The following is a 27,765-nucleotide window of genomic DNA, read 5'->3' as shown; positions in this document are numbered from 1 at the left end:
AATATTTAATATAATGTATTGTAGTGACAACAAAACGATTGCGTGCTATATTTAAAATAATGTTTAAATATGTAATAACCATTTACCGCTATTATGTAAACTCTATCCGATGAATCACGGAGTCGTTGACGTCAGACTAGATCATGGAAAACCCAGTAACGAACTCTTTTCGATTTAAAGCAAATGTCGATTAAAGGAAGTTAAAACGCTTAAAGTAGGCAAGTGGTGTAATTTTCAACACAGGGAAATTAAAACATAATTTAAGACTATGAATGTGCAGCTGTAAAGTGTACAAAATTGTTTACATAAACGTGCATATAGTGAAAAAAAATTGAAGTTTCGTTTTTGATGTTTTGCATTTAAGATTACTTGGGCCGACGTGGGCGAGTGCGTTTTGAACTAATTATTGTCAACATATAATAAAGGAAAGAAACTCTGGTCGAGTAAATGTTGTATCTCTTTTTAAAATAGGCGGTTTGTACCGGTACAAAAACTTCATTTTAGAGATTGAACAGGATTTTTACAAGGGGACTTTACATAGAGGTTTAAAAGCTTGATAATTAACGCAAGGGTGTGAGTAAGCTGTTGTGTACATTTCGAATTGAACATAGCATATGCGTGACAGGAAGTAAACATCAAAATGAATCAACTTGTCACGGATCCAGGTTTGAGAAACTGGATTAAAGCGTGTTTAGGCCTAAAGTATGTCAGGGATGGCATGCTTCCTTATATGCAAAGGAAGTGCGAAGACGTGTACGCAAACAATGAAACATTCACCAAAACAATTGCTAAATTAACAACATATTCATGCAGTGTTTGTTGTGTAAAGGATGTTAAACCAAATCATTCTATGAATAACTGCCCTGCAAAAGGACAGTTGAGTGGAAAAACAAAATGCGCATGTACTTCTAAAAAGAAACAATTATGCCCTAATGGAGGTGCGTGTGGGGTTATGTACGACAGAATTATGGACGACCATGTCAATATGACCCCTCGGTGGGACAACTCAGATTGTCAAAAATGGTACCTTAACGGATGGGAACAGATGAAGTGTTTCATAGACATACCCGGATATAAAGACAAAGCACTTATTTCGCAGGCAGATGTAACTGCTTTTGTTCACATTTGTCAGAACAACAAAACCTTATATACGATATTTAAATCACATTTAGGTAAACTAATTCAGGTATGAAAATAATGTGTCGATTCTTTTAAACTTAATTCCACTTAATATATACTACTAATATATACCAATAAAATAACACAAAACTGTTTAAATGGAGTGTTAAATCCAGTTTGATTTAAGATATAGACAAACACTGAACACAATTTTCAAACGTCCCTTGATATTTTGTTAAAATAGGCAAAATATTTATAACGTATAACCAGCATTTTCGTATATACATTTTATACAGCCAATTGTTAATATTACCTGAAAATCAAACGTTGAGATCAAATAAATTAATCAAGCGTAACGAATGTAATTATCACATCCACTCTGAAACAGAATGTCGCAAAATGAATTTTCCAATTGTTGCAACGCATTTAACTTTTCTTTGTCCTCGGTTCGCAGCAACAGGAGTATGTTCCTTAATTGTGCTATCTATCTATGGAAAGTAAAATTGCAGAATAAATGTCAATTATATTAAAAGTTTTAAGTAAGCGTTATTTTGTTGAGGCAACACGGTTATGATGAAAGGCCGTACGTTGTCGACTTGAAACTATTGATAAGTCTTGATTTTAACAAATTATAATTTGAACAGGAAGGACATGTTATAATTGCGAAAAAGTTCGATTTATTATAAAACGTACAATAAAAATCGAATTTGATGAAGATGTTGATCATACTTGGTTGAAGGAATAACGGGCAACGAGCATTCCGACAGCTCGACGACGTTCCTTTTCGCCGTTCTCGCCATATCTTCCGTGTTGTTTTTTGTTTATTTTTTTTCACAAAAACAATGCACTCTGTATCGACAATGTTCCCGCACCAGCGAAACAGGTAAACAAGAGAGAAGCATCTCTCTAATACACTACATAACTATTGGTTTACAACTGTTGAATGGGGTTAATTGGCCATGCTTATCAGCAACGATAATAAATAATCCCTTAACACCACATAATCACACATGCATGAAGAATTTACTTTCTGCAGGTCAATAACCTGTTTATAGAATGTAGTTTTATCTTCAGAATATAATTTAATAAATGTTAAAAGCCGTGTTTAAGTATTTATTTATTCTTAGTTTCAATACTATCTTTTCTTGTTATTTACATAATCTTGTAACTTACATTATCTAATATATGTTCTTGTACTTTACATAATCTTGTTAAATAAATAATTGAATAAATGTTTAAAGACTTTATCCTGAGAAAATAATTTAACAAATGTTAAAAGCCCTGTTTTTGCATAAATTAATTCTTAGTTTTAATCTATCTTTTCTTGTTATTTACATAATCTTGTAATTAACATTATTTAATAAATGTTCTTGTAATTTGCATAATTTTGTAAATCACATTATTTCATAAATATTAAAAGCTCAGTTTAAGCATTTATTGATTCTTAGTTTTAATACTATCTTTTTATTTAATGTATAGCTTATATATGTTCTGAACCTTAACGGCAGTATGCTACATATGTGTATCTTACGCATAAATTTGGTCTTGAGATACCGGAATAATGTATAACATTGAAACATTTTCATCAAATCCTGAAGCTTTGCAATTAGGAACACAATAATAAAACACAATATTTACAGAGGAATGTATACAAGTCAGTTATAAACTGATATGTACAGCTGGCATTGAAAATCTCAGTTTACCTGTTTCCATTCACTGGTGTTATCTTGTCGATACAGTGTATATTTGTTTTGGCATACGTGCGATACCGGTGCTTCAATATAGAAATCGCAACCGCTGTTCCGGGGAGTTTCCCTTAACGAAATAAAATTGGGGTTGTTACTCGCAAAATGCAGATTGCTGTGTAATGCGAAAATTGTCTGTCAAACTGTATAGAGAAATACATACTCAGTACCCTTAAATCACAATTGATAAAGTGGACGTTTAGTAGTTTTGTTCAGTAAATTTCGTTTAAAAGGTGCTTTATGCTCTTTTAACTGTTTTCTTCCCAGTTGAATAATACATTCATATTTTACCGAGTTATCATATTTTATAAACGCTTTACGGAGATCATATATTGAATCTTTAAAGTATCAATCAAACTCTTTGGTGGATAGTCTAACAATGTAATGGTGTTGTTTTGTTTAAAGAAATAAGCATTTTCGCTAGATTGATACAGATGCATACGTCTTTATTCCATTGCTATTAAGCATGATGGAGATAATAACAATGCAATTCTTCCCACCGTCACAACGTAAGTATGTCGGTCCGTAACATTCTCGTGTCTGCTATATTATCTGCTATATTATATCTGCTGTATTCTTGCAATTGATTGTGTTTCTTTATTTTTGTATTCGCAAATGACCATTTATGTTATGTTAAGTTTAAAAAAATCCATTACCGCTTTGATGGAATATACGTATCCTTGCGTATGCGAATGTACGTATTTTTGCAATTGATAGTGTTTATTTACGTTTGTATCAGTAAATGACTTATTATGTTATGTTATGTTTAAAAAATAAATTTCATTACCGCTTTGATGGAATTTACGTATTCTTGTAATTGATTGTGTTTAATTATATTTGTATTCTTAAATGACCATTTATGTTATGTTATGTAATGTAATATTGTTAACCTATTTACGTGACAGAAATCAATGTATATATTTGTGTATGAAGACGATGTACTTATGTATAAGTCTATATAAACTGTCTGTCTGTCTATATATCTGTCACATCCTTTGGCAGATTTTCATGAAACTTTCCTAATTGTTAAGTTCATTGACATGATGTACAGAGCGCAGTAGTAGATCACACCCGCTCAAGGTCAAGATCATGCGTTCAGACCAAAGATTAGAAACCCCTTTTTCGCGTCTTCTCCATATATCCTTTGAAGGATGTTAATGAAAATGGCAACATGTTTTCGTTATTGAGACAATTGGCAGAAGGCATGAATCACGCAAGCCGGCTTATTGTCAAAGTTATTCTTCAAGGTCAAAAGACAATTGTATGTCCGGTTTTTATCTCCAATACCATATGAAGAATTTTCAAGAAACAATGCAAACATGTTAAGTTATCGAGATGAAGTTACATCTGAAAATGAAAAGTTTGAACCTCCATTTTCGTGCCTGATCAAAACTTCAAATGCCCTGTAAGGGGGTTTCTTGAACTTCGGATAAAATGTTAAAAACTTTCAAACGATTTGCAATTAGCAAGAGTAATTTACATGGCATGCGTCATTAAAGCCGGCTCAATGTTAATGTCAACACTTGAAAGTCATAAGAAAGAACTGCTTTCACTTGGACTTTCTTGTTGTATATTGTAATTAATATAATTAAAATAAATTGTTTTAATTTCTATATATGTTTAAGGTCCGGTCAGATCGCAACGAGATTTACCATTCCGGAGATTTGGTTTTAACAGATGACAAATTGAAAGAATATCTTGCAAACATGAAAGCTGTGCTCAACATAGCTGTGTTAAACGCTTTTACAAGTGATATCCAGGAACAGTTGGATAAACTGGCAAAAGTAAATAATATAAATAAACATTCTGCCACTACAAATGATACTGCTAGTACTACTACTACTACTACTACGACTACTACGACTACTACGACTACTACTACGACTACGACGACGACTACTACGACCACCACTACTACGACGACGACGACGACGACGACGACGACGCGACTACTACGACTACGACGACGACGACTACGACTACTACGACTACGACGACTACGACTACGACTACTACTACTACTACGACGACTACTACTACGACCAGACTACGGCTACGACTACTACTTCTACTACGACTACTACTACTACCACTACGACTACTACTACTTTTACTACTACTACTACTACTTCTACTACTACTACTACTACTACTACTACTACTACTACTTCTACTACTACTACTACTACTACTACTTCTACTACTACTACTACTACTACTACTACTACTACTACTACTACTACTACTACTACTACTACTACTACTACTACTACTACTACTACTACTACTACTACTACTACTACTACTACTACTGCGTTTCCATTTAACCAGTAACTTTTATGATCAGAGTGCAACTCTAAATTGCATTCCAAAGATAAATGTTTATATCTTTTAGTTAGAGGCTGACGTCGGCATTGAAGTTAATACGGTTACAGAAATTGAAGCACGGAAGGAAGCATTGAGTGCTTTGATCGAAGACACAAGAACGTTGGAAGATAAATCAGACTTAAAGATCCAACAAGCCAAGTTTGCAGTTTTACAGGATAACCACATGAGAAGCATTGCTGACCGCTTGAAAGGAATAAAAAAGGAGTTCAATCTTTGCGCAAAGGTCCTACTTGAACAATCAAGCGAATTAAAAAGCATTACCGCGGGAGTTCATGCAAATACAAAGGCATTTGAAGCTTTACAAAAGGTAAAATTACTTCAAATGAGAATGTAATGCGTATATTATATATTATCGTAACTTTTTTTTTACATATTCTCGTATAAGAATAATGATTTCAAAAAGCTGTTGCACATTGGTATTTTAGGAACTAGTGCAACAATCCGAACTGATCCGTGGTATCGAAGTTACTACTGTTAAGACCAACATAGTTGTAACTAAAAGCTACAAAACGTTGAAAGACGTGGAGTGCGGTAAGTTGAATTATACAATTAAGTATTGTACAAATAAGTATGGTACGTGGGAAGGCGCCAACTAGCAACATGTCAATTTTATAACACATACATCAAAAACTACTATTTAATTAACATAAATTCATTACGGTTAAACTTTGTAACGCACTGATAATAAACTGTTTATGCAAATTTTGTTTCTATTTATCCCGCGGATTGGTACAATTGAATGTGTTTAAAATTTAAAAAAAACGGCGGAAAGGCATAAACTATAAAAATTGTTGGTTTTTATAGATTATGCATTTTAATCTACTCATGATTGTAGAAAATATTTTAACTCGATATCTTATCACTCTTGAATTAATATAAATAATCTTCCGAAATCAACAAATGTCCTCTATTTTTTCATATTCATTTACTTTGTTCATCTTCAAAAAATACGGTTTGGCACTATGTACTGCTGTGTGCTTTTAATATAAAGTATATAAAATAAATAACATTCAGATATGAATACCATTTACGTTTATTCTTCAAACTTTGAGAAAATCGAAAAAATCGAGTTGTTTTGACATCTATGCATATATCCATATTGTCCAAAATGTTCTGCACACATTATTTTTCCTTGTTCTTTCAGATGTAAAAACGATTCTACTGATATTCAAGGAAATTCTTAAGCATAATAGACCTCACGCCAGAAATATTAATGGTATTTAAAAACATTAACTAGTATTGTATTGTTTAAATATCAACACCGATTCAACTGGAAGAAGATGCTTGAATTTACTACTCATTGTTACCTACGAATAACTATTTTTGACCAGTTATACAGTTATCTCCGCTTATATTTTTAAGGGACGATTGTTGCTGAAATAATGGGGGCAGCTAACGAAAAGCATTTATCAAATGAAATTGTACAGGCAATCCGCAGTCAAAAATTTAATCCTGATCAAGAAGCTAACGGTGATATTGACAATGTTTTTATGGATGTAATAAAAACTGTTGAAACGGGTAAGAGCATTTACTTATTAAGATATAAATTTGTTCACATATACAAAACTATTTAAAATGATTTAGTTGTGAATAAATTACACAATTATTTCTATTCGTCTATGATTTTTTTGCAACTAGACGGAGATGAAATAATCGATGTCCGACCTGGTAGCATAATCATTAAGATCCTATGCCAGTCAATGTCCAACTGGATAAACTTATGCGAGAAATGCATTGATGGCAGGATGACACAGCTGTTCAAACCGTTACAAGATCACTTGAGAAAAAGCACAAGCTTTGGAAATCTAACAATAACGGTCGACATGTTGGAATCAGATTTTATTGAATCAGTTGACACAATTGGTAAGGATTCATAATGTATTATACAATTTATTTTTTCTCAAATGTTTGATTGATGTTAATAATTGCGAATAAGTATGTACACACAATTCTTGACTAAATATAGTTAAGCAACTTCTTTGTTATGTAAAAATAGTGTTCAATGTCAAACTGATTGTATATGGAAGTCAATGATGGTATCTTGTATATCAGTCAGTAACTGAGTGTATTATGCAAACAATCAAAGTTTACAGCTGGATAAAGTACCTTGAAGTGAGCGAACAAATAATATAAAATAGTTGAACATATTTTTTGTTACTATAACTGGTTCTCAAAAGCAATCATGAATATAAAGAAGTTAAACTCCAGCTGCTGGAGTAGTTTAACTTAAAGAAGACTTAAAAACAATTGGGTTATCAAAGTTTTAAAGTAAATGATTAGTTAATTTGAGATCGAACACAATTGCAATATTATTTCAGTCAAGCAGTTATATCCATACATGATTGCTGCCTTACCTCACAACATGGAAATGCACCATCCAGATGGAATTGAAAACACAAATGTACAACATATGAATGCTATGTTAAAGTGTCTGCTGGAAAAATCACACCAGTATTCCCATCAAAAACCACGTAATATTATTTAATTTCCTTTGCTTAAAATATTATAGGTCACTTATGCTGTTAATATTTATGTTCACATCAATTTTGGTATAAGTGGACAGGAACATGTCAATAGTATGCATAGATAGAAAAAAATACTTAACACTTTCCCTATTATCAAAGGTGCAGATATTAACCGTGCGCATATAATCAAATTTCCAGAAATGCAGATCGACAATGGTCAAACAACATGGGTCACAGTTTACCAAACTTGCATGGAAACCAAAACCCATCAGAATGAAACACCGCCGACAAGTGAAACTTTGTTGGTTCAAAACACCTTTTCAGGGAGGCACACAGACCTAAACGTTAAGGAAGATGTTAAATCAACCGACTTGGAAGCTTGTGATCGTAAAATTGGTAAGTTCGATACTGAAGCCAAAATATTTAAATAAAAATGCTGATCTGAGAAATCGTTTTTATGCAATCAGCTTGCCTTCTGACCTTTTACGAACATGATATTCAATACACAATGATCCTCGTTTATCCATTAAGACATAAACATATTTTATAATCACTTTGCTAGGGCTATCCGTAGACATAATTCGTTTGTAAATTGATTGTGTTATTTATTAGTTCTTCTTTGTTTTGAAATGCGCGGAAGTGGAAATCACGTGAAATTGTCGCTCACGTGACCCAAAGCGTGCATACGTCACAGGTTATTAATAGTCTTGAGGATTACGTTATGTACATGATTAGGTTTCGTATTTTTGATGCTTTTGGCATTTTTAGGCACAATTTTTGCGACAATCAGCACGGAAGAGTAACATGTAAGCTTTAGCATGTATCTGACGAATACTGATCAATTCTGGTCAGTTTAGATAACCGATTTGTTGTGAAAAATATCAACCCGGGCGACTTTAAGAGTTCCTGTAATGGAAAGCTAGAAACGCCATTTAATCACAACCAAACCTTTTGTGGTGAATTACTCAATCCTTTGTGTTACTTCAACAATTTGGTTAATTTCATTAGGGATTTATTTTCCTTAGATTTTCTAAGAAGTAAAGTAAAATACACCTTTTATTCATTTATTTTTTAATTGATACTAGCTAGGTTAGCACAAACTGAAATTACCTCGATGCAAGAAAACTTGCTTGTTAGTTGGTAGTTTTATTATGAGCCCCATTGATATGTGGATAATATGACCAGTCTGACCCAGGCACACTCCCAATTAGTGCAGTGTGACCTCCAGGCGGAAGTGCTCTGGTCAGCTTGTACCACATTAACATACTTAATCCTCTAGTATGATATGGTCACTGTAGTCTGCTGACCAGTCCATCTTGGCCCTTTGTTCACTTTACGTCTTTAGTACTGATAGCTGGCCAGATGTTTTTTCTGCTTGTGTCACTTTGACCAGGGGTTGACATTTAGATGCTCTTTAATGGTGAACCTGGTCATTGAATGGTAAATAAATCTAAAGTCTGTATCTGTTGTCTCTGTTGTATATCTGGGTCACTTTCAGTTAGTAGATTTGAGCTTCATTCTGGGACTTAATGCATTTGCAAAAAGAGTCGCCCCAGTTTAGCCTGTGCCGTCTACACAGGCTAACAGGGACGAGACGTTGTTTATATGGATTTTTGTTTTGTTTTAAGGTCTATTCAAAATAAAAATCCAGTGAAAGCGAAAAGTGTTGTTCCAGATTAGCATGTGCAGACTAATGCATTAGGACATGTTTTACCACAGTTAGGGTCATTTTCATTCCTAAAAGAGTTGATATCATGTAAGAGAGTCCTTACATTGTACTTTTGACTTATCCTTTAGTTACTGATGTGTTTTGTGCACCATTGCTTGGTAAAAAAATAGTCTATTGCTTTCAGAGGGGGTAATCACGTGACAAACAAGATGGCGACGTCCATGCCGAGGCAGGTATTTTTCGTCGTTTTATACCCTGTATTACTTGCATTATTATTCTTTATTCCGCTCACTTTCCAGCCATATTAGGAAGAAAGTTACTGGCTTTTATTTCATAGTAATATTCGCTCTATATCTCGACTTTACTCGGTGCGAAATTTCTTAGCGGGATGACCTAATTAGGGCTCCACTTAGAAAATTTGCGGGGAGTAAAGTCGAGATATAAAGCGAATTTTAATACGAAATAAACGCTTATCACCTTTTTACTGATATGGCTGGAAAGTGAGCGTCATTTAAAAAATAAACAGAAGTAATAAAGGGTATAAAACGGCGAAAAATAACTGTCTCGGTATGGACGTCGCCATCTTGACTATCACGTGATAACCCCCTCTGGCTTTGTTAACATTGTTCTTTTCATTATGGTGTGGTGTAAATTACTTTGTTTGTTTTTTTTTCAAAGTAAGATGGGAGATTGAAAGGGGATAATTTTATTGTTGTTTAGTCTAGCTACAACAATAAACTTGAAGAAAACTGACTAACCCAGAAATAGGCTATGCTAAAATCTTGTTATGAAAGATCTTATTGCAGCATATTAAATGGATTGTAGAAAACTCCTTTAATTTAGTAATTTAGTAATATATACGATAGGAATTTATTGTAAGAGGTGCATTGAATCAGTTAAAAAACCAAAGCCCTAAAAAGCGCAATACATTACAATCTTTCAATGTAGTTTTAATTTTCTTTTACATTGAATGAATTTTCGTTTCGTTTAACATTTAATGAAAATATTAATAAATTTTATCATTCAAATGGAGAAAAAAAAACACCTGCATATTTTGAAAATTGAACTGTTTTACATGTTTATTGAAAACACTTTACAAGTGTTAATGAGCGATAGAAATCTAGCATTTTATGATACCATAAATCTATACATTTAATTTATATTTCGCAAGTATTTTATATCCCTACTATGATCAAACGTGATTGCTTGTTTTCATGATGATGTTTCGAACACCGCAGTAACGCACGATCTTTACACGTTATAGCAGAGTTTACATTTGCAGGTACCCGTTAAATACGTTAAGTGTGTAGCAGTAAATTAGTACAATATTTTAAATTTATAGTTCTTAAACACTTTATTGTTATGCTTAAACTGGCTAATATATATACGCTGTACAGTTCCTGTTAATCCATTTATGACAAATGTATATTTTTTTTAAATATGTTCAAATATTTTATTAAAGCAACTGTTAAGTATTTGGCTTAAATGACTGCTCAATATGACAAGAGATAACAGAACAGAACAGAACAGAACAGAAGTTTATTACGACTTGTACATAGTACATCGTCAGTCTTAACCTTGTAATTATACATACATCAACAGGTCATGTGAATAGGAAGTGATCATACAGTTATAAGTAATATACATTCAATCTAACGTAATGCATGCAAGTAGTTTGAGGAAAAAGAAAATAGCATTTTTACAAACTATTTATGTGGCAGGGTGGCTATCTAGTTATCAACATTTACGGAAATATACTAAATTGGAATTTGATTATCTTGCGCATAAAATGTGTATTATTATGTTAATAATAATAGTAAGACATAACACACATATTTTGCATATATTACATAGTTTCCATAAGGCAGCAAATTAAACAATCAGACACGTCTGTTTTACATCTGAATGTAAAAAAAGAAAGAAAAAAGTAATACTTTTTTGTATTGAACAAATGTTGGGCATGTAACATATAACATATGATTCAGTATGCTCACAGTAATACTATTAAGTAACGAATAGCTATCTGATTGATAGGATAACATACATACACATACATACACAAAAAACAAACAATCACATAAACAATCAAAGAAGCGAACCCGCGGAACAGAAAAAAAAAAAAAAAAAAATCAGCTGGTCGTATTATGTACAACATTCAATAAGGACTTTCTGGTAAAAAGAGCTTCTTTCACAAAAACGGATAACTTAATAACGTCTTTTTTTAGAACATGTTCTCATAAGGCTTAGGAATTTATATACTGATGGTCGCTGGTAATAATATGATTTTATATATTTTTTCCTGATATCGTTATAACAAGGGCAGATTAACATAAAGTGGTATTCATCTTCTATATCACGTGAGTTACAACAACTGCAATACCTTTCTTCCCTTGCTATGCGATTATTAATGTACCGACCCGTTTGAATTCTTAATGGATGGCATGACATTCTTAATCTACAGAAATAAAATCTGAGGCTTTTAGGTAAGACATCTAAATATTTTTCATACTCGAACGATAATTTAAATTCTTTGTACAATATTAAAACTGGACTGTCAAGTGTTTGAAGCCAGTGTTGTTTAAAGCAATCTATGACTCTACATTTAAATTCAGTTAGAAATGTGTTTGTGTTAACATAGTGACCATTTTCAAACACGTAAGCGAACCCGTAATCGTTGAGCAGCTTTTTCACATTTGATACCCAATTTTTCTTGCCATTAATGCAATCTTTAAGAGCCTCATTATAAACAACACTTAGTATAATATTATCACTGTCTTTAATTTTAAACCAATATTTAATTATTCTAATGTATCTGTGTATATATAGAGGATATCTGCCCAGTTCACCATATACTGCAGCAGAACACGAATTGCTTTTTACTCTTAGTAATCTTTTACAAAATTTAAGGTGAATCCGTTCTAGTTCCTTAGATTTAGTGTGACCCCAAACTTCGCACGAATAGTTAAGTATTGGTGTTACAAATGCATCAACTAGTTGACAAAGGGTTTTTGGCGAAAGATCAAAGTCGTCGCATTTGCAAAATAGAACATTTAAAGCTTTCAAGGCCTTTCCATTGAGATGTTCAATGTTTTTACAGAAGTTTCCTGTGTAATTCAAAACAGTACCAAGGTAGTTAAAATCATCGACTACTTCTATTGGTTGGCTATTATAGGTCCATTTTTCGTTTGCTAATAACGCCCCACGTTTTCGGAAAACCATTATTTTAGTTTTTGATGTATTTACAGTAAGACCCCATGTGTTACAATATGAAAACAAAAGATCTAAATGTCGCTGGGTTTCCTCAGGAGTTTTACCTATAATAGCCATATCATCAGCAAACAACAATAAAATCAAAGTTAAATCATCAATACTTAAGCCGGCATCAATGTCGCACTGCAAATATAACTCTAGATCTTCAACAAATAGTGAAAACAAAAGAGGTGACATCACCTCGCCTTGTCGTAAGCCAACAGCATAATTGAAATATTCAGAATAAGAAGAGCATACCTTAACACACGATTTAACTTTTTGGTACATATCTTTAACAATTCTAAGTAATTTTCCATCAATACCAGTTTTAAACATTTTTAACCACAGTGCATTTCTATAAATGGAATCAAAACACTTCATCATGTCAACGTAAATGACATAGAGCCTCTTATTTTCATTGAGGTATTTCTGAACAAGAGAATGTAAAATAAAAATTGGATCTACTGTGGAACGCCCTTTACGAAATCCGAACTGCGAATCCGAAATACTGTTATTGTCCGTACAAAACTTTTCAATGCGTTTATTTAGGACTGTAGTAAATAGTTTTGACAAACAGCTTAAAAGTGTAATACCACGATAATTATTAACCTCGCTTTTGTCGCCTTTTTTATGTAATGGTATTATCAAGCCTTCCATCCAGCTTGCTGGGTAGTAACCTGAATTTAAAATACCGTTAAAAATATCACATAAATGACTGGCTAGAATATCAATACATTCCACGAAATACTCGTTTAATAATTGGTCATTGCCCGGGGTTTTATTACGCTTGAGCGATTTAACTGCACAGCGTATTTCACTTACGGTAATAGGCTGGTCAAGTTCAGTGTTAAAACTAGATAAATTATTAAAATCATGTTGTCTACAAAAATATTCTGCTTCTTCGTTGTAACAATTAGATAAATCGTTACTTAAATTGGCAAAGTATTCTTTAAATGTATTAATAGAAATGCCAGCATTGTCAGATATTGGTTTACTTTTAAAATATTTCCAAAATTCTTTTGGTTTACATTTTTTCAGACGTTCAATTTCTTTCATTTTTGCCCTATAACTGTTATTTTTACATTTCCTTGTGATTTTTTTATAAGTAGATTTGCGTTCCATTAAGAGTACCCTATTTGCGTTATTTTGGTCTGAATTGAAAAGGCGTAGTGCTTGCAAATACGATTCTCTCGCAGAGTTATAGGCATCATTAAACCAATCTGCGTTTTTTAAAACAGTATTTTTGTGGAAAAAAGGTTTATTATTGACAAAATAGCACCTAGAAAACAACGGATTAGCCACGGATCTAACAATTTCAGAAAAATCTTCAACCGTTTTATCAATAGAATCTCTACATGATACATCAATATTTTGAACAATATTGTTAAAACGTGGTAAGTGTCCAATAATGCCTGAACGAAAGAGCTCCGTGTTTTCATCACTCCACTTGCATTTAATTTCGTACTGTGGATTATCGTTCTGAACAGATTTTGGGCATGCTAATGAAAAACGCAACGGAGCGTGGTCACTCCATTTATTAAATGGATCAATAGTAAAATCATTGATAAGTGAAAAATGCCGTTCATTCATTAAAAGGTAATCAATAACAGAACAACCGTTATTCGAACAAAACGTGTAGTTACTAGTATTAAATATACGCCCGTTCGCAATACGCAGTGACGTAGATTTACACAGATCTATCAATTTAATACCGTTGCTATTTTGAACATTATCAACCGAGGCCCGTACAGGGGTACAATCGGGATCATAGTCAGGATCATCTAATATATTATTTATACAATCAAAAGGGATAAAATCGCATTTATTACCAATCCTACTATTTAAATCACCACATAAAACTACACATCCAAGCGAATTAAATACAGAAATATCATGTTCAATTGTATCAAACAAATCAATATCAACAAAATTATTGGCCGGCGATTCCTCACCCCAAATATATGCACCGCATAAATAAACATCTTCAGCAGTATTAAAAAAAAGGTGATCTAATTTTATCCAAATAATAGTGTCATGGTGATTTTTAATTATGTTAATGCCATCTTTCAGATGATCTTTATACAACAAAATAATGCCTCCGCTATTTCTTCTAGCTCTACGGTTTTGAAACTTTCTATAAAAATTGTGTGATTTATAACCATTTAAAGAAATTACGCTTTTAGAGTTAGTCCATGATTCATACAAAAAGCAAATGTCAGAAGTAGCTAAAATGTTAACAAAGTCATGCGATTGCTGTTTCTCTTTAGAAAGTCCATGAACGTTCCATGAGAGGACTGAGAGCTCACCCTCGGCGTCCCCCTAGTCCCTTACCGGTTTACCGTCCACATAGAGAGTATCGTACACCAGCCAAGCACGTTTGCCCTGTTCTCTCGCGTCCTTCATCTGCCTTACTAGTTTCCGGCGCTTGTCAGATACAGCCTTGGGAAATTGTTCAAACATGGAAAAGTTGGTACCCTTGAGTTCTTTCCATTCCCGACGAACACGCTCGCGATCTTGGAAAAAGGTAAATTTGGCGACCACATTTCTAATTTTTCCGGGTATCGGTTGGCCTGGTGATCGGTGAACACGTTCAAACCTGATCGAGTCCACCATGTCCCTCGAAAGCTTAAGGGCTGACTGAATATGCTCCCTCAGCTTCCGTTCGGACACTTCCGCTGGCTCGTTACCGGTGGAATTATCTTCGGGGATGTTGGTGAAGATGAGGTTGTTCCTCATGGACTGCGATTGGAGATATGTTACCTCTTCATGCAGCTCGTCGCGCTGCCTCTCCAGATCGCTGACCCTAGTTGACATCAGGGTAGAACCCATATCAACCAGCTCTACCCTGTCCTCCAGTCGAATAACCCGCTCCTCCGTAGCCTTCGCACGATCCTCAATCGCTATCCACACTTTTCTAATTTCTTTTTCAAAATCTGTAACTTTCTTATCCAGCGACTGAATTCCATCTAGCTTCTTTTCCATACAACTTATGCGCTCAACCAGCAACTGTATTGTCTCAACTAGAGCTTTGATGCAGGGTTGCCCCCCTTCGCTCGCCATTTTACCACGAACTACACTGTCACCACCGCAAACAAACACCTCACAAGCATCAACCGAATCAACCGGCTTACTTAGTTCCGTATCGTTGCCATACAGCACAGAGTTAACTTGGTTTAGTAAGCCACTTACTGATATGTCCAGTTCACCTGACGGGCCTCTTTGTTTACTCTGTTTGCTCTTTATCGTAACACCGTCACTAGTCCCACTGCTGTTACGCTCTTTTCGTTTATATCCTTGATTTTTTGGCATTATAACTTATCAACCACATAATATTTCAACACTTTGAATGAAAATATCCACTTTAAGAATCTAAATTATCACAAAAACACCTTAATTTTTCAATTTTTGCGAGAGCGCGAAAAAGACAACCATTCCCGATCGAATCACGTGACACGTAACCTGGAGGTATCATAAATTGTGTTTAATGACCAGACACATGTGGTTTATTCAGGGTATATGTCCTCGGGTTTATGACACTCTGTTTTCTTAGTAAGTGTCTGGACAGTACCCGATTATAACGAGATAATCGGTTTGTGATGAACAAAGGTGCAATTAAACACTGGGTTATAAATGCTGAAACAAAGAGTGTCCAAATTGGTGTGAACAATTAAATAAAAACAGTTACATTTATCAAGAGGATTTAGTTAATCTTTAACAAGGTAAGTATTTACAGGCATATAGGTTCAAATAAGTTTCTATATGTTGATTACATTAAATCAATCTATTGTTGTTTATTTTCGTCCTTATTTGTGTTCGTTCAGTGAATTGAATTTATTCTGAAAGAATTTCATTTTCTGAGTATTTTGTTGTTCTTAAATAGGGTCGCAAATATCTGTCAAGTAGAGATTGTTATGATAATCTAATCACGATGCGGTTCATCAAATGCAAACAATAGCGAAATGGCCGCAGTGTTGACGGCCAAAACTCGAGCATGAGCAAACGTGACGTCATTATCGGAATCCCTAAAACCTCCTATACTGTTGGGAAAAAGTATATCTTCTTCCCAAATGGTACCAAAAAAAATTGAAGGTTTCAATAAACCAATATCCTCGGCCACGCCACGGCCAGAACATTTAGACTACTCGGCGGCCGCGTCGTGTGTTCACGCGTCGTATCGCTGAAGCACTCGGCATCGATCCGCGCAATGAAGCCGAGTCTATATTTACCTCGCGTACTTTCGCGGAATAAATTCGCCGCATACGTACGCGGCGGATCAAGTGAAAAGATATACACGTACATGTACATTTGTGTAGCGTAGATACCTAGATTTACGCGACTTTCATAGTTATTATTTTTACGTTTTAATAAGCGATATGGCACGTAATGATTTTTAACAAATAATCGTTGAATTAATTACGCACAAATGTAAATGTTTCGTTCGATTCTCAAATGAGCATTATTAAATTTGTAATCCGAAACACGCTTCCACATTTTAATGCTAACGCGACATTAACAAATTCTAGCGTCAAATAAACAGTGCTAAAATATCCCTTGTCTTAATAAAAAGCGCGCGAAAACAATGCAGACATGTAGAACGTCGTATGGAAAATGTGGGTGTATTTTGTGTTTTAAAAAAACATGACCATCACGTCAGGCGATTTACGCGTGTTCAGTGGAAAAAACCCGCCCCGATTGGACTTTATTTCATCACATCTTTAAATAGTAAAAATCCCAAAATGTATTTGATACTTAAGAAAAATGGCGAATGTGTGTGTTTCTTGAGCACTTTAATCGTTGCTTCAAAACTGGAATATACGAGATTATCGGGTAAAAAGTAGCGATTTCAACTGTAAAATATGAACAAAAAATGAAACGAGTTTGTAAACGCATAATCAAACAATAGTTATAATAAGCTGATAATTAACAAAACAACAATTAAGTCTTGATTATTGATGTGGCTTCAAACTGCTAATTGTCTCAGCTACAATATTATAGCAAAATCAACAAGCAATTATAAATCCCCCATCTGCTGGAGCCTTGACCACTTGTAGGTGCGAAAACAGCTGCCTGGTCTCCTTGATGTCTTGATATGAAAAGGAAATAATTGTACATAATTACGTGACCTTGTTTAGGTGTGAAATACATACACGGGCGGGAAACAAACTTACTTGGCCAGACACATTAAATATGCGCTAATACAATCGGCGCTTATTTAATTAAATATGATTTTAAATATCATTATTATTGTGTGTTTTTTAAATTTATTGACTAACTTATAATTTTTTAAAGATTTTTATTTTATGATGCGCATCGACTCGGTGTCATATCACGGATCGCGGCTTGCCTCAGCATGTCTTGCCAGTAAGATGCGAAGCATCGCGGCGAAATGCGACGTGCCGCCGCATACTGTCGCGGCTTCAACGGCAGAGTCGGCATCGACCCGTTGCGCCTTGATTCCACGGATCGCGGAAAATGTTTGTTCCGCGTTGGCTGTACTGTACCTTGTAATATTAATTGTTTGTTTTTTTTGCATACTTATTTACCAACATTACCCCAATATATAGACAAAAGCAGACAACTGTATCAAGCATTTTGTAAGAATTATGTTAACTTTTTATACTTAAAGTTATGTAACTCTGACTGACATTTTGACAGAATAATGGCCCTTTTTATACTTAGATAATTTAACATTTTTTGTGTTTTGGTCAATTTTACTCTTAAAGTATCATAGCTATTGCTTTCAGACTTGGAAAACTAGATAACTATCGTAAGGGGACTGTACAGGGCAAATTGCATAACTCTGGTTGGCATTTTAATGGAATGATGGCCCTTTTATACTTAGATAATTTAACATTTGGTTAAGTTTTGTGTTTTGGTCCATTTTACTCCTAAAGTATCATAGCTATTGCTTTCAGACTTGGTAAACTAGCTAACTATTGTAAGGGGACTGTACAGAGCAAGTTGCATAACTCTGGTTGGCATTTTAATGGAATTATGGCCCTTTTTTGTCTTAGTAATTTTGAATATTGTGTAAAATTTTGTGTTTTGATCCACTTTAATTCTAAAGTATCAAGGCCATTGCTTTCAAACTTCAAATACTTTCTTACTATCATGAGGTTACTGTACCTGGCAAGTTGACTTTGACCTTGACCTTTGAATGACCTTGACTCTCAAGGTCAAATTAATACATTTTGCTTAAATTGCCATAACTTCTTAATTTAAGATCAGATTTAATTCATACTTTGACAAAACAACACTTACCTGACATATCACAAAGGACTCCACCCAAGCGATCACCCACGCCCCAACCCAGAATCCCCCCCCCCCGATTTTTTTTTCTTATCTTTGAAAGATCATCTAATACATGACCCCATCCCCACATTATACTCCCCTCTCCACTCCCACCACAGCCCCACCCACCAAAAAGATTTTTTTTCTTTGAAACATGGTAAAAAAACATAAATATTTATTTATTTTATTTTTAAAGGACGGTCCAACCATCCCACCCAAGCTATTGCTATCAAACTTGAAATAAAATTTTTGTTTTCTGTCTTTACAACTTTTCAATAGATTGTGGAAAATATACCTGAACTCAGAATCGTCTATAAAGTACAAGTTCTTTAAATTATAAGCGATCAATATGGTTCAATTATGGTCCTCTTCCACTTAGAATATGACTATATTACATTGACCTTAGTGATTATGAACAATTTCTTTATGATGGCTTACGCTATACTGTCAAGCATTCGAAAAGTTGAGTGCGCGGTTTTCTGACAGCTCTTATTCTTTCCACTGTCAGTTTGTAGTTGTTTTTATGTCCCCCAGTCTATACTGGGGGACATATTGTTTTTGCCCTGTCTGTTGGTTTGTTTGCGTCAAACTTTAACATTTGCCATAATTTTTGCAATATTGAAGACAGCAACTTGATATTTGGCATGCATGTTCATCTCATGCAGCTGCACATTTTTAGTGTGAAAGGTCAAGGTCATCCTTCAATGTCAAATATATGGCTTCAAAACGGCGCATAAGGGGTAATTGTGTTTTTGACATATCTCTTGTTTATCATTACCTGTAGGCTGTACTTACATTAAATTACTTCTTGTTAATGCCTCTGGATTATTGGCTAGCCGAAGTGAATGGCAAGGAAAACACTGTGCAGCAACACACTAACAACTATTTGAAATAATCAAATGTACTAAAACTGTATGTTTTCTTGTTTATGCCCCTGGATGACTTGCTAGCAGCAGTGGATGACAAGGAGAACACATTGCCCAACTCTGCTGCCGACGTCCCTATGGTTACATCAAAGTCTGAACTCTTGACCCCGTGCCTCTCTGACCCCATGGCGGAGTTTGATGACGACCCTACAGAGGGGACTGGGATCGATGGCATCAATAATCTTCCAGACATAAATAATGAGGTAACTTAACTGAAATCACTTACCCTTTTTCACCTGCTTGTTGTCACTCCAAAAATGAGATTAACCCTTTCCCTCTCAGAAGCGAAGTGAAAATGGCAAACAGCATAAAACCAGAACAGCCTGTTTGTAACACACAGTCTGTTCAGGTTTTCTGCTGTTTGCTTCTTGTGTTTAACACACAGTCTGTTCAGGTTTTCTGCTGTTTGCTTCTTGTGTTTAACACACAGTCTGTTCAGGTTTTCTGCTGTTTGCTGCTCATCAGTAACTAAGGGTTGGAAATGAAGCCTTTAAAACTTGAATTAAGTAAAAAAGGTCTTACATTTAATGTAGCTTTCTAAGGGAAAACAAAAGCGTCAAAATACGTATCTAAGTGGTAAAAGGTTAAATTAAAGACCTTTCATACAAGATTCACGTTTAAGAGGCTTCGTTTCCAACCTTAAGATACTGATGAGCAGCACACAGCATTAAACATGAACAGACTGCAAAATACTCGCAGGCTGGTCTACTTTTATACTGTTTGCATATGGCTATTTTCACTTTAAGACATAGACCTAAGAAATTATTTTTTTTTATGCTTTCCGGTGGTTTATAGAGAAATATCAGTGAAATAAAACTGATATTTCACTGTTTCAAGCAGTGAAAAATAACAGTGAAAAATATCGATATTTTTCACTGTTTAACTGTGAAATGATGTCATTTTTTCGACGAAATGACGTCAATAATTAAGTGAAAATATCCAGTTAATCTCTTTTACAATGTGAATAAACGTTGAAAAAAGCATAAAATTAAAAGAAAATTTGTTGGATTCGATGGAATATCGATTTTAATTCACTCGTGATCATACAAAATATATATTTTCACTCGTGGCCGTGCCACTCGTGATACTATTATTTTATATGATCACTCGTGAAATAAAATCGATATTCCATCGAATCCAACAGAGATCCTTTATAGAATTAGGTTGTTTCATGGGCTCAATGCAAAGTTACACGTTGCATTAAAGCATTTATAGCAATGTACAGTTTTAAGAATAGAGAGGATATTTGTTGGATTCGATTTTATTTCACGAGTGATCATAGAAAATTATATTTTCCCGAGTGGCGCACCCACTAGCGAAAATATATTTTGTTTATGATCACGAGTAAATTAAAATCGATATTCCATCGAATCTAACAAATTCTTTTTATGTTATGCTTTTCTTGACCGTTTATTCACATTGTAAAAGAGTTAAACTGGAGAATTTTGCTGGAATAATGACGTCATTTCGTCAAAAACATGACGTCATTTCACACTTTAACAGTGAAAAATATCGATAATTTATCCTGCCTCTGTTGACCGAATAAAGCAGGGTCGAAAGAACTAGTTGATAACCGGCAATACCTCGCATGCCCGCGATCTTCTGTAAGTACATATTCCTACGCGCCGATTAACATGTTCGAATATTTGACCTTGTAAATTTATTGAGACGCGTCATGAATGTTATCGTTTAATTAAATTTACATAATCCTATTTAATTTCTTCTTTATAATATATTATCGAACCAGCTTTCCGTATTTTTTATTTTCATTAACTTGATTTTGCAATTTATGACGTACCTAGTGTGACGTCATTTCTCTGACGAAACATACTAGTTAAAGCCAGACTCTGGATCTGAGGGACTATTTGGACGTGGTGGTTTTTAACAGTAATAATTTTTTAAAGCATCAAATGAATCCATTACATATTTTTGATTGTTTGATTGTCCTGCATAATTGTTAACTTCGATAGCCTTTTTTTTAGGAATTAAATAACTTGCTCATAGAGGATTACGATTTCGTAAACGTGTTTTGGGTCAGACTCAGAGTCTGAGAGTGGTTAGCATTCGATACAAACGCTATTACAAATAGTTTGGTTTAAAATACATTTCAATAAAGGCATGAGAAAACAGGAAATGGATTGCGATAAAGGGATGGAAGAACAGAAAATGGAAGTGCATATCGTTGTTACTTTATTGTTATAAGCATTGGATTAAAGTTGTCATTGAGGTAAATAAAACTTAGTTTTTGTTTTGCTGTTGCATTTGTTTTCAATTTTTACCAAGAAAAGTATCACATTCTCGATTTGTTTTCAGCTCACCTGAGCACAATGTGCTCATAGTGAGCATTTGTGATCGCCTTTTGTCCGTCGTCCGTCGTGCGGCGTCAACATTTGCCCTGTTAACACTCTATAGGTCACATTTATCGCCCAATCTTTATGCAATTTGGTCAGAAGATTAGTCTTAATGATTTTTTGGATGAGTTCAAAAATGGTTACGTTTGCTTGAAAAACATTGCTGCCAAGGGGCGGGGCATTTTTCTATCTATGGCTATATATGGCTATAATGAAATCTTGTTAACACTCTAGAGGCCACATTTGTTGTCCAATCTTAATAAAACTTAGTCAAAAGATACATCCTAATAATATCTTGGATGAGTTTTAAAATGATGCCGGTTGATTGAAAAACATGGACTCCAGGGTGCGGGGCATTTTTACTTATATGGCTATAGTAAAACATTGTTAACTCTATAGAAGCCACATTTATTTTCCGATCTTCATGAAACTTGGTCTGAAGATTAGTCCCAATGATATATTGGATGAGTTCGAAAATGGTTTTGGTAGCTTGAAAAACATGGCCATGAGGGGGCGGGGCATTTATCCTTATATGGCTATATATGATTTTTGTTAAACATTGTAAACACTCTAGAGGCCACATTTATTGTCCAATCTTCATGAAATTTGGTCAGAAGTTTTATCTTAATGATATCTTGGATGAGTTTGAAAATGGTTACGCTTGCTTAAAAAACATGGCTCACAAGGGGCGGGTCATATTTCCTTATATGGCTATAGTAAAACCTTGTTAACAGTCTAGATGCCACATTTATTCTCCAATCTTCATAAAACTTGGTCAGTAGATTTGTCCCAATGATATCTTGGATGAGTTCGAAAATGGTTTTGGTTGCTTTAAAAACATGGCCACCACGGGGATATGGCTATATATGGCTTTAGTAAAACCTTGTTAACACTCAAGAGGCCTCATTTATTGTCCAATTTTCATGAAATTTGGTCAGAAGATTGGTCTCTATGATATCTTAGATGAGTACAAAAATGGTCACGTTTGCTTTAAAAACATGGCTGCCTTGGGGCTTGGCATTTTTCCTTATATGGCTTTATATGGCTATAGTAAAATCTTGTTAACACTCTAGACGCCATATTTAGTGGCCGATCTTAATGAAACTTGGTCAGAAGATTTATCCCAATAATATTATGGACCAGTTTAAAAATGATGCCGCTTGGTTAAAAAAATAGCCGCCAGGGGGCGGGGCATTTTCCTTATATGACTTTATTAAAACCTTGTTAGCACTCTAGAGGCCACATTTATTGTCCGATCTTCATGAAACTTTGTCAGAAGATTAGTCCTAATGATATCTTGGATGAGTTCGAAAATAGTTTTGGTTGCTTTAAAAACATGGCCACCCGGGGGCGGGGCATTTTTCCTAATATGGCTATATATGGCTTTAGTAAAACCTTATTTACACTCTAGAGGCAACATTTATTGTCCAATCATCACGAAATTTTGTCAGACGATTCGTCTCAATGAAATCTTTGATGAATTTAAAAATGGTTCAAGTTGGTAGAAAAACATGGCCGCCAAGGGGGCGTTGCATTTTTCCTTATAAAGCTATAGTAAAACCTTGTTCACACTCTAGAAGCCGCATTTATTGTCCGATCATCATAAAACTTGGTGAGAAGATTTGTCCCAATGATATCTTGAACAATTCCGAAAATGGTTCCAGTTGCTCGAAAAACATGGCCACTAGGGGGTGGGGCATGTTTCCTTATATGACTTCATGTATCTTCACGAAACTTTGTCAGAATATTTGTTTAAATAATATTTTGTATGTGTATAAAAATGGTTCTGGTCTGTTGAAAAACGTGGCTGCCAGGTTGTTCACTTAATATCATGAAAGTTGGTTAGAACATTTGTTCTAATGATATCTTGGGCTGCACAGAACAGGTCAGTTCCTTTAAATCTCATGTGGGCGACTTTGGGCCTTTCATGCCCTTTTGTTTTTAAAGTCAGTCTTCTCATACTAATAATTTGAAATATTTGCTGAAGAGTTTTAATCTTTATTTCTTTCCATCTGAGTCTCTCGGGTGAGCGACCCAGGGCCCTTTGGGGCGTCTTGTTCTAACTCTATTTTAAAGTCACGATATTATATTTTAGCGTTTCTGATCGACAAAATCGCCAATAGCATTGAATCTGTCAGCTCGTGATATAAGTTGAACATGTAAAAGAAAATGGCGATTGTACAAAACATCAAAGTAACTCTATAAATGATATAGTATTCATTAGTTAAACAGAGCTCGGTCAGCAGCTGGAGAATGCACGTCGCGATCGGGGGAAGAGTCACTCGCAGAAGATTTTCTTGAAGACTCCGAATGGCGACTCTGTGAATCAAGCGAGTACCGTCATCCCTCAACCCGGACGTCCTCTCCTCCTGACTTCGCTGAATCCCAGAATTTGGAAGCATCGCTAAGCGGAATGGTAATTGTCCGTAGGAAAAAATGGTTTCACTACATCGCCGGAAGAGGGACGGGTACAGAGGAACTGGCAGCGCAGTGGACGAGCGTGGCAGAGATACAGGCCAGGATTTCGAGGCGATGGCCCTATGAAGATAATGGAAGTGTCGAAGGTCGGCGATACCCAGTACGCTCAACGTGCTGAGGAACCCGTTCTGGGGTTTGGGTCGACAGCTTGTAAATTCTAGAGGCCATACAAGCAGCGGAGCGCGCAAGGAGCGGGAAGAAGATCTTCGTTAGTTTTCAGCACTCACTTTGCAGAGTAACCTTGTAGTTTTTAAGGGAAACAAGACATAATTTGTCGATAAATTGTCTACCAGTGCACATTAAGGTGTCATTTGCCATCATGCACTGGTCTATGTGGATCAAAATTATTTCGTTCGCGAATACCCGAGCAGCCGATGTGAATTTGACAAGCCACATATCAGGTATTCTGACAAAGATAGCGGAACTGTCCGAGGGTTCCCGATGGGCATTAAAAGTGTTCATGTTGCAACACACCAGGTGCTGTAACTCAATATAGACTTGGAATTCAGAACATTAAGTATTTTAGGGTGAAAAATATAAATCGGAATAAATGCACACGATGAAAAGTATTGACCCATTGAAACTATAGCAAAAATACGTTAATTTACGAATTAACATTACAGTAGATGGCTCGTTCATAAAAATATTAGTGACGGTGGTGAAGAGGAGTTACACGTTAATGTCAGTACGGTTCGTTCATAAAAATATTGGTGACGGTGGAGTAGAGGAGTTACACGTTAATGTCAGTACATGAAAATGAATAAAAATGAAATTGAAACGCATTTAAAGAAGCATTTATTTTCAGGCTAAAAATATTTATTATTGTTTAATTTGGTTTGATCGAGAATTTAATACAACGCTCGTTAATAACAATACATTTATTATTAGAATGATGGTGTGGTTCATTCTTTGTTTGACTCACTGACTTTTCCTTCTGATCGCCAGAAACAGCCTGTGGCAGTAGCAGCAGCAGCAGGTAAAGTTTGATTTAAGAAATACGTGTAAATTAGAATGTAGTCAAAATTAATGTTTTAACAATTTACAAAACATTAAAAACATTTGAAGAATGTGTGCAAATCATGTTCCCTAAAAGTTGTGAGCAATTCGTCAAGTGACTCCTGATTTCAAATTAAGCAAGGTTTATTTTTTCGTTCAAAGTCGTGGCCAGTATTGGGCCTCATTACTGATGAGGAAAAGTATATCTTCTTCCCAAATGGTACCAAAAAAATTGGTTTCAATAAAATTTTTTTTAGATCTCTACATTTAGTTCCAATCCAGATCTTTAAGTTGAACCTTAGTGAATATAATATTGAAGACATGTTTACTCTCAATTGTTGAGCATTTGTAAGCAAAACTTTGTGATTCTTGAATAGACAAAATCTTAATAACTTTATTTTATAGTTATATTGAATGCATAAGCAGGGTTTTATTAGGCCTTGGGAAAAGGGTCTAAGCCTTGAAATATTGGGTTTGGGTGACTTTGAAATAATGTTTGTGCTTTTAAACTGATATGGACTGACATTGCTAAGGTTCAGTATTGTGTGTGTGTGTTTCAGTGAACCTAGGTTTGAATCCAGGCCAGCCAGCGCAGGTTGGTAATTCCAATCCGACCCTGAACTCCCTCACTGCTGTGGGTGGTTTGAATGCCACAGATGGGCTGCATATTGTGGCACAGACAAACAAAGGCGCAAAACAGTGGCATGAGAGTGTCACACAGGATCTCAGAAATCATCTTGTCAATAAATTGTGAGTATATTGATCATTGTGTTGGTTTAATATTTCATCGCTGAGTGGCAGATATTTACAGTTATCTAATTCAAATTAAAAAAGTTAAAAAGAATCTTCTGGTCTGACTGGACAAGTGGAAAAATTCAAGGCCAATTCATTTAATGAAATAAAAAGAAAAAAATGCAGATAAATTTATTAATTTGGCTTGAAATTCCTTTCATTTGATATTTAAATGAAAAAGCTGATTTACCAATGCTTACTCTCTACATCATAATTGTACAAGGGAGGAAAAGGTGTAGTTCAAATTGCATCATTGTCACGATTATTATCGTGACCATATCAAACCTCGTCTGTACAGAATAAAAAACTTAGATAGGAACCGTTAAAACACAAACATTATAAAATTGGCAAATAAACATTTTTTTCCGATGTGTATCAGGTGGGCGACCTTGTTCAAATAAAACTTGTGTAAAAATATCGCTTAATATATGTTGTTAAATTACTGAAAACTAACATCGTAACATTTTAAGGCCAGGACAAGTATTTTTATGTTCAGGATAAGGGACATATTAGGGCACTAGTCTAACAAATAAGTGCACTGAGTAGTCTGAAAAAAGGCTAATTTTAATGACTTTATTTTTGAGCGATCTCACAATGAAAGGTCACAGTGGTCGGGACTGTTCCTGAAAATATAAAAAATTGGCAAAACAAAATCCATGTTTTACTGTTGCATGATCTTTGTAAAAATTTCATAAACAATGGGTAACAGTTACTATTTTGAATGAACAGGGTATTTCACAAATAATATTTTAAAACAAATTATATTCTTTAATTCTCTTTTTCCTTTTAAACAATTTCTGACATAACTGGTTAAGCTAAAAAGTAGCTATTTTTCTTCAGGGTTCAAGCAGTATTCCCCAATCCAGATCCAGCTGCATTAAAAGACAGAAGGATGAACGATCTTGTTGCATATGCAAGAAAAGTGGAAGGGGACATTTATGAAACAGCCAATAGAAGAGTTTGTATATTGAGCACACTACTTATTAATTCAGCAAACATATTAAAGAAGTCTGCGTTGAAATGAAAATATAGGGGTAAGCTGTACAATTGTTTAAATGGCCAGTTAGGTTAACAGTTTTTAAGTTAACATGTGCACTGCATATGGTAATCTTTGGGCTCCCTATTGTATGTCTTTAAACTTGATTAAAAAAACAATTGTTAAATTGGTCTTTGAAATTCCCTGAGGTCAAAAGTGTTTTCTCTTTTTAGCTCGCCTGATTACAATGTGCTCATGGTGAGCTTTTATGATCGCCTTTCTTGTGCGTTGTGAGGCGTCAACATTTGCCTTGTTAACAG

At 34.8% G+C, this 27,765-nt stretch overlaps 1 protein-coding gene across 1 annotated transcript; it reads left to right on the top strand.

The window, feature by feature from the left end:
• The first annotated feature begins 15 nt into the window (after window positions 1-15).
• LOC127831202 (uncharacterized) lies at window positions 16-27,493 on the top strand. Its single transcript, XM_052356193.1, has 13 exons — window positions 16-1,105; window positions 4,490-4,648; window positions 5,260-5,559; window positions 5,678-5,783; window positions 6,397-6,468; window positions 6,615-6,770; window positions 6,891-7,115; window positions 7,571-7,723; window positions 7,916-8,113; window positions 19,877-20,055; window positions 25,627-25,657; window positions 26,238-26,427; window positions 27,310-27,493. Exons 1-13 carry the CDS (start codon window positions 641-643, stop codon window positions 27,491-27,493), a joined length of 2,418 nt encoding a protein of 805 aa, XP_052212153.1. The 5' UTR covers window positions 16-640.
• Window positions 27,494-27,765: the final 272 nt, after the last annotated feature.

This window comes from Dreissena polymorpha, chromosome 5 (genome assembly GCF_020536995.1).
Source record: "Dreissena polymorpha isolate Duluth1 chromosome 5, UMN_Dpol_1.0, whole genome shotgun sequence".
NCBI classification, from domain to species: domain Eukaryota; kingdom Metazoa; phylum Mollusca; class Bivalvia; order Myida; family Dreissenidae; genus Dreissena; species Dreissena polymorpha.
Note: the sequence above shows the minus strand (reverse complement) of the source record. Positions and strands in the feature narration are given on the sequence as shown.

Excerpts from the sequence above, each read along its gene's own strand:
- LOC127831202 (XM_052356193.1), top strand. The coding sequence starts at position 641 with ATGAATCAACTTGTCACGGATCCAGGTTTGAGAAACTGGATTAAAGCG. Across the intron at positions 1,106-4,489 it reads CACTTATTTCGCAGGCAGAT|GTCCGGTCAGATCGCAACGA; the intron begins GTAACTGCTTTT and ends TATATGTTTAAG. Across the intron at positions 25,658-26,237 it reads GGCAGTAGCAGCAGCAGCAG|TGAACCTAGGTTTGAATCCA; the intron begins GTAAAGTTTGAT and ends TGTGTGTTTCAG.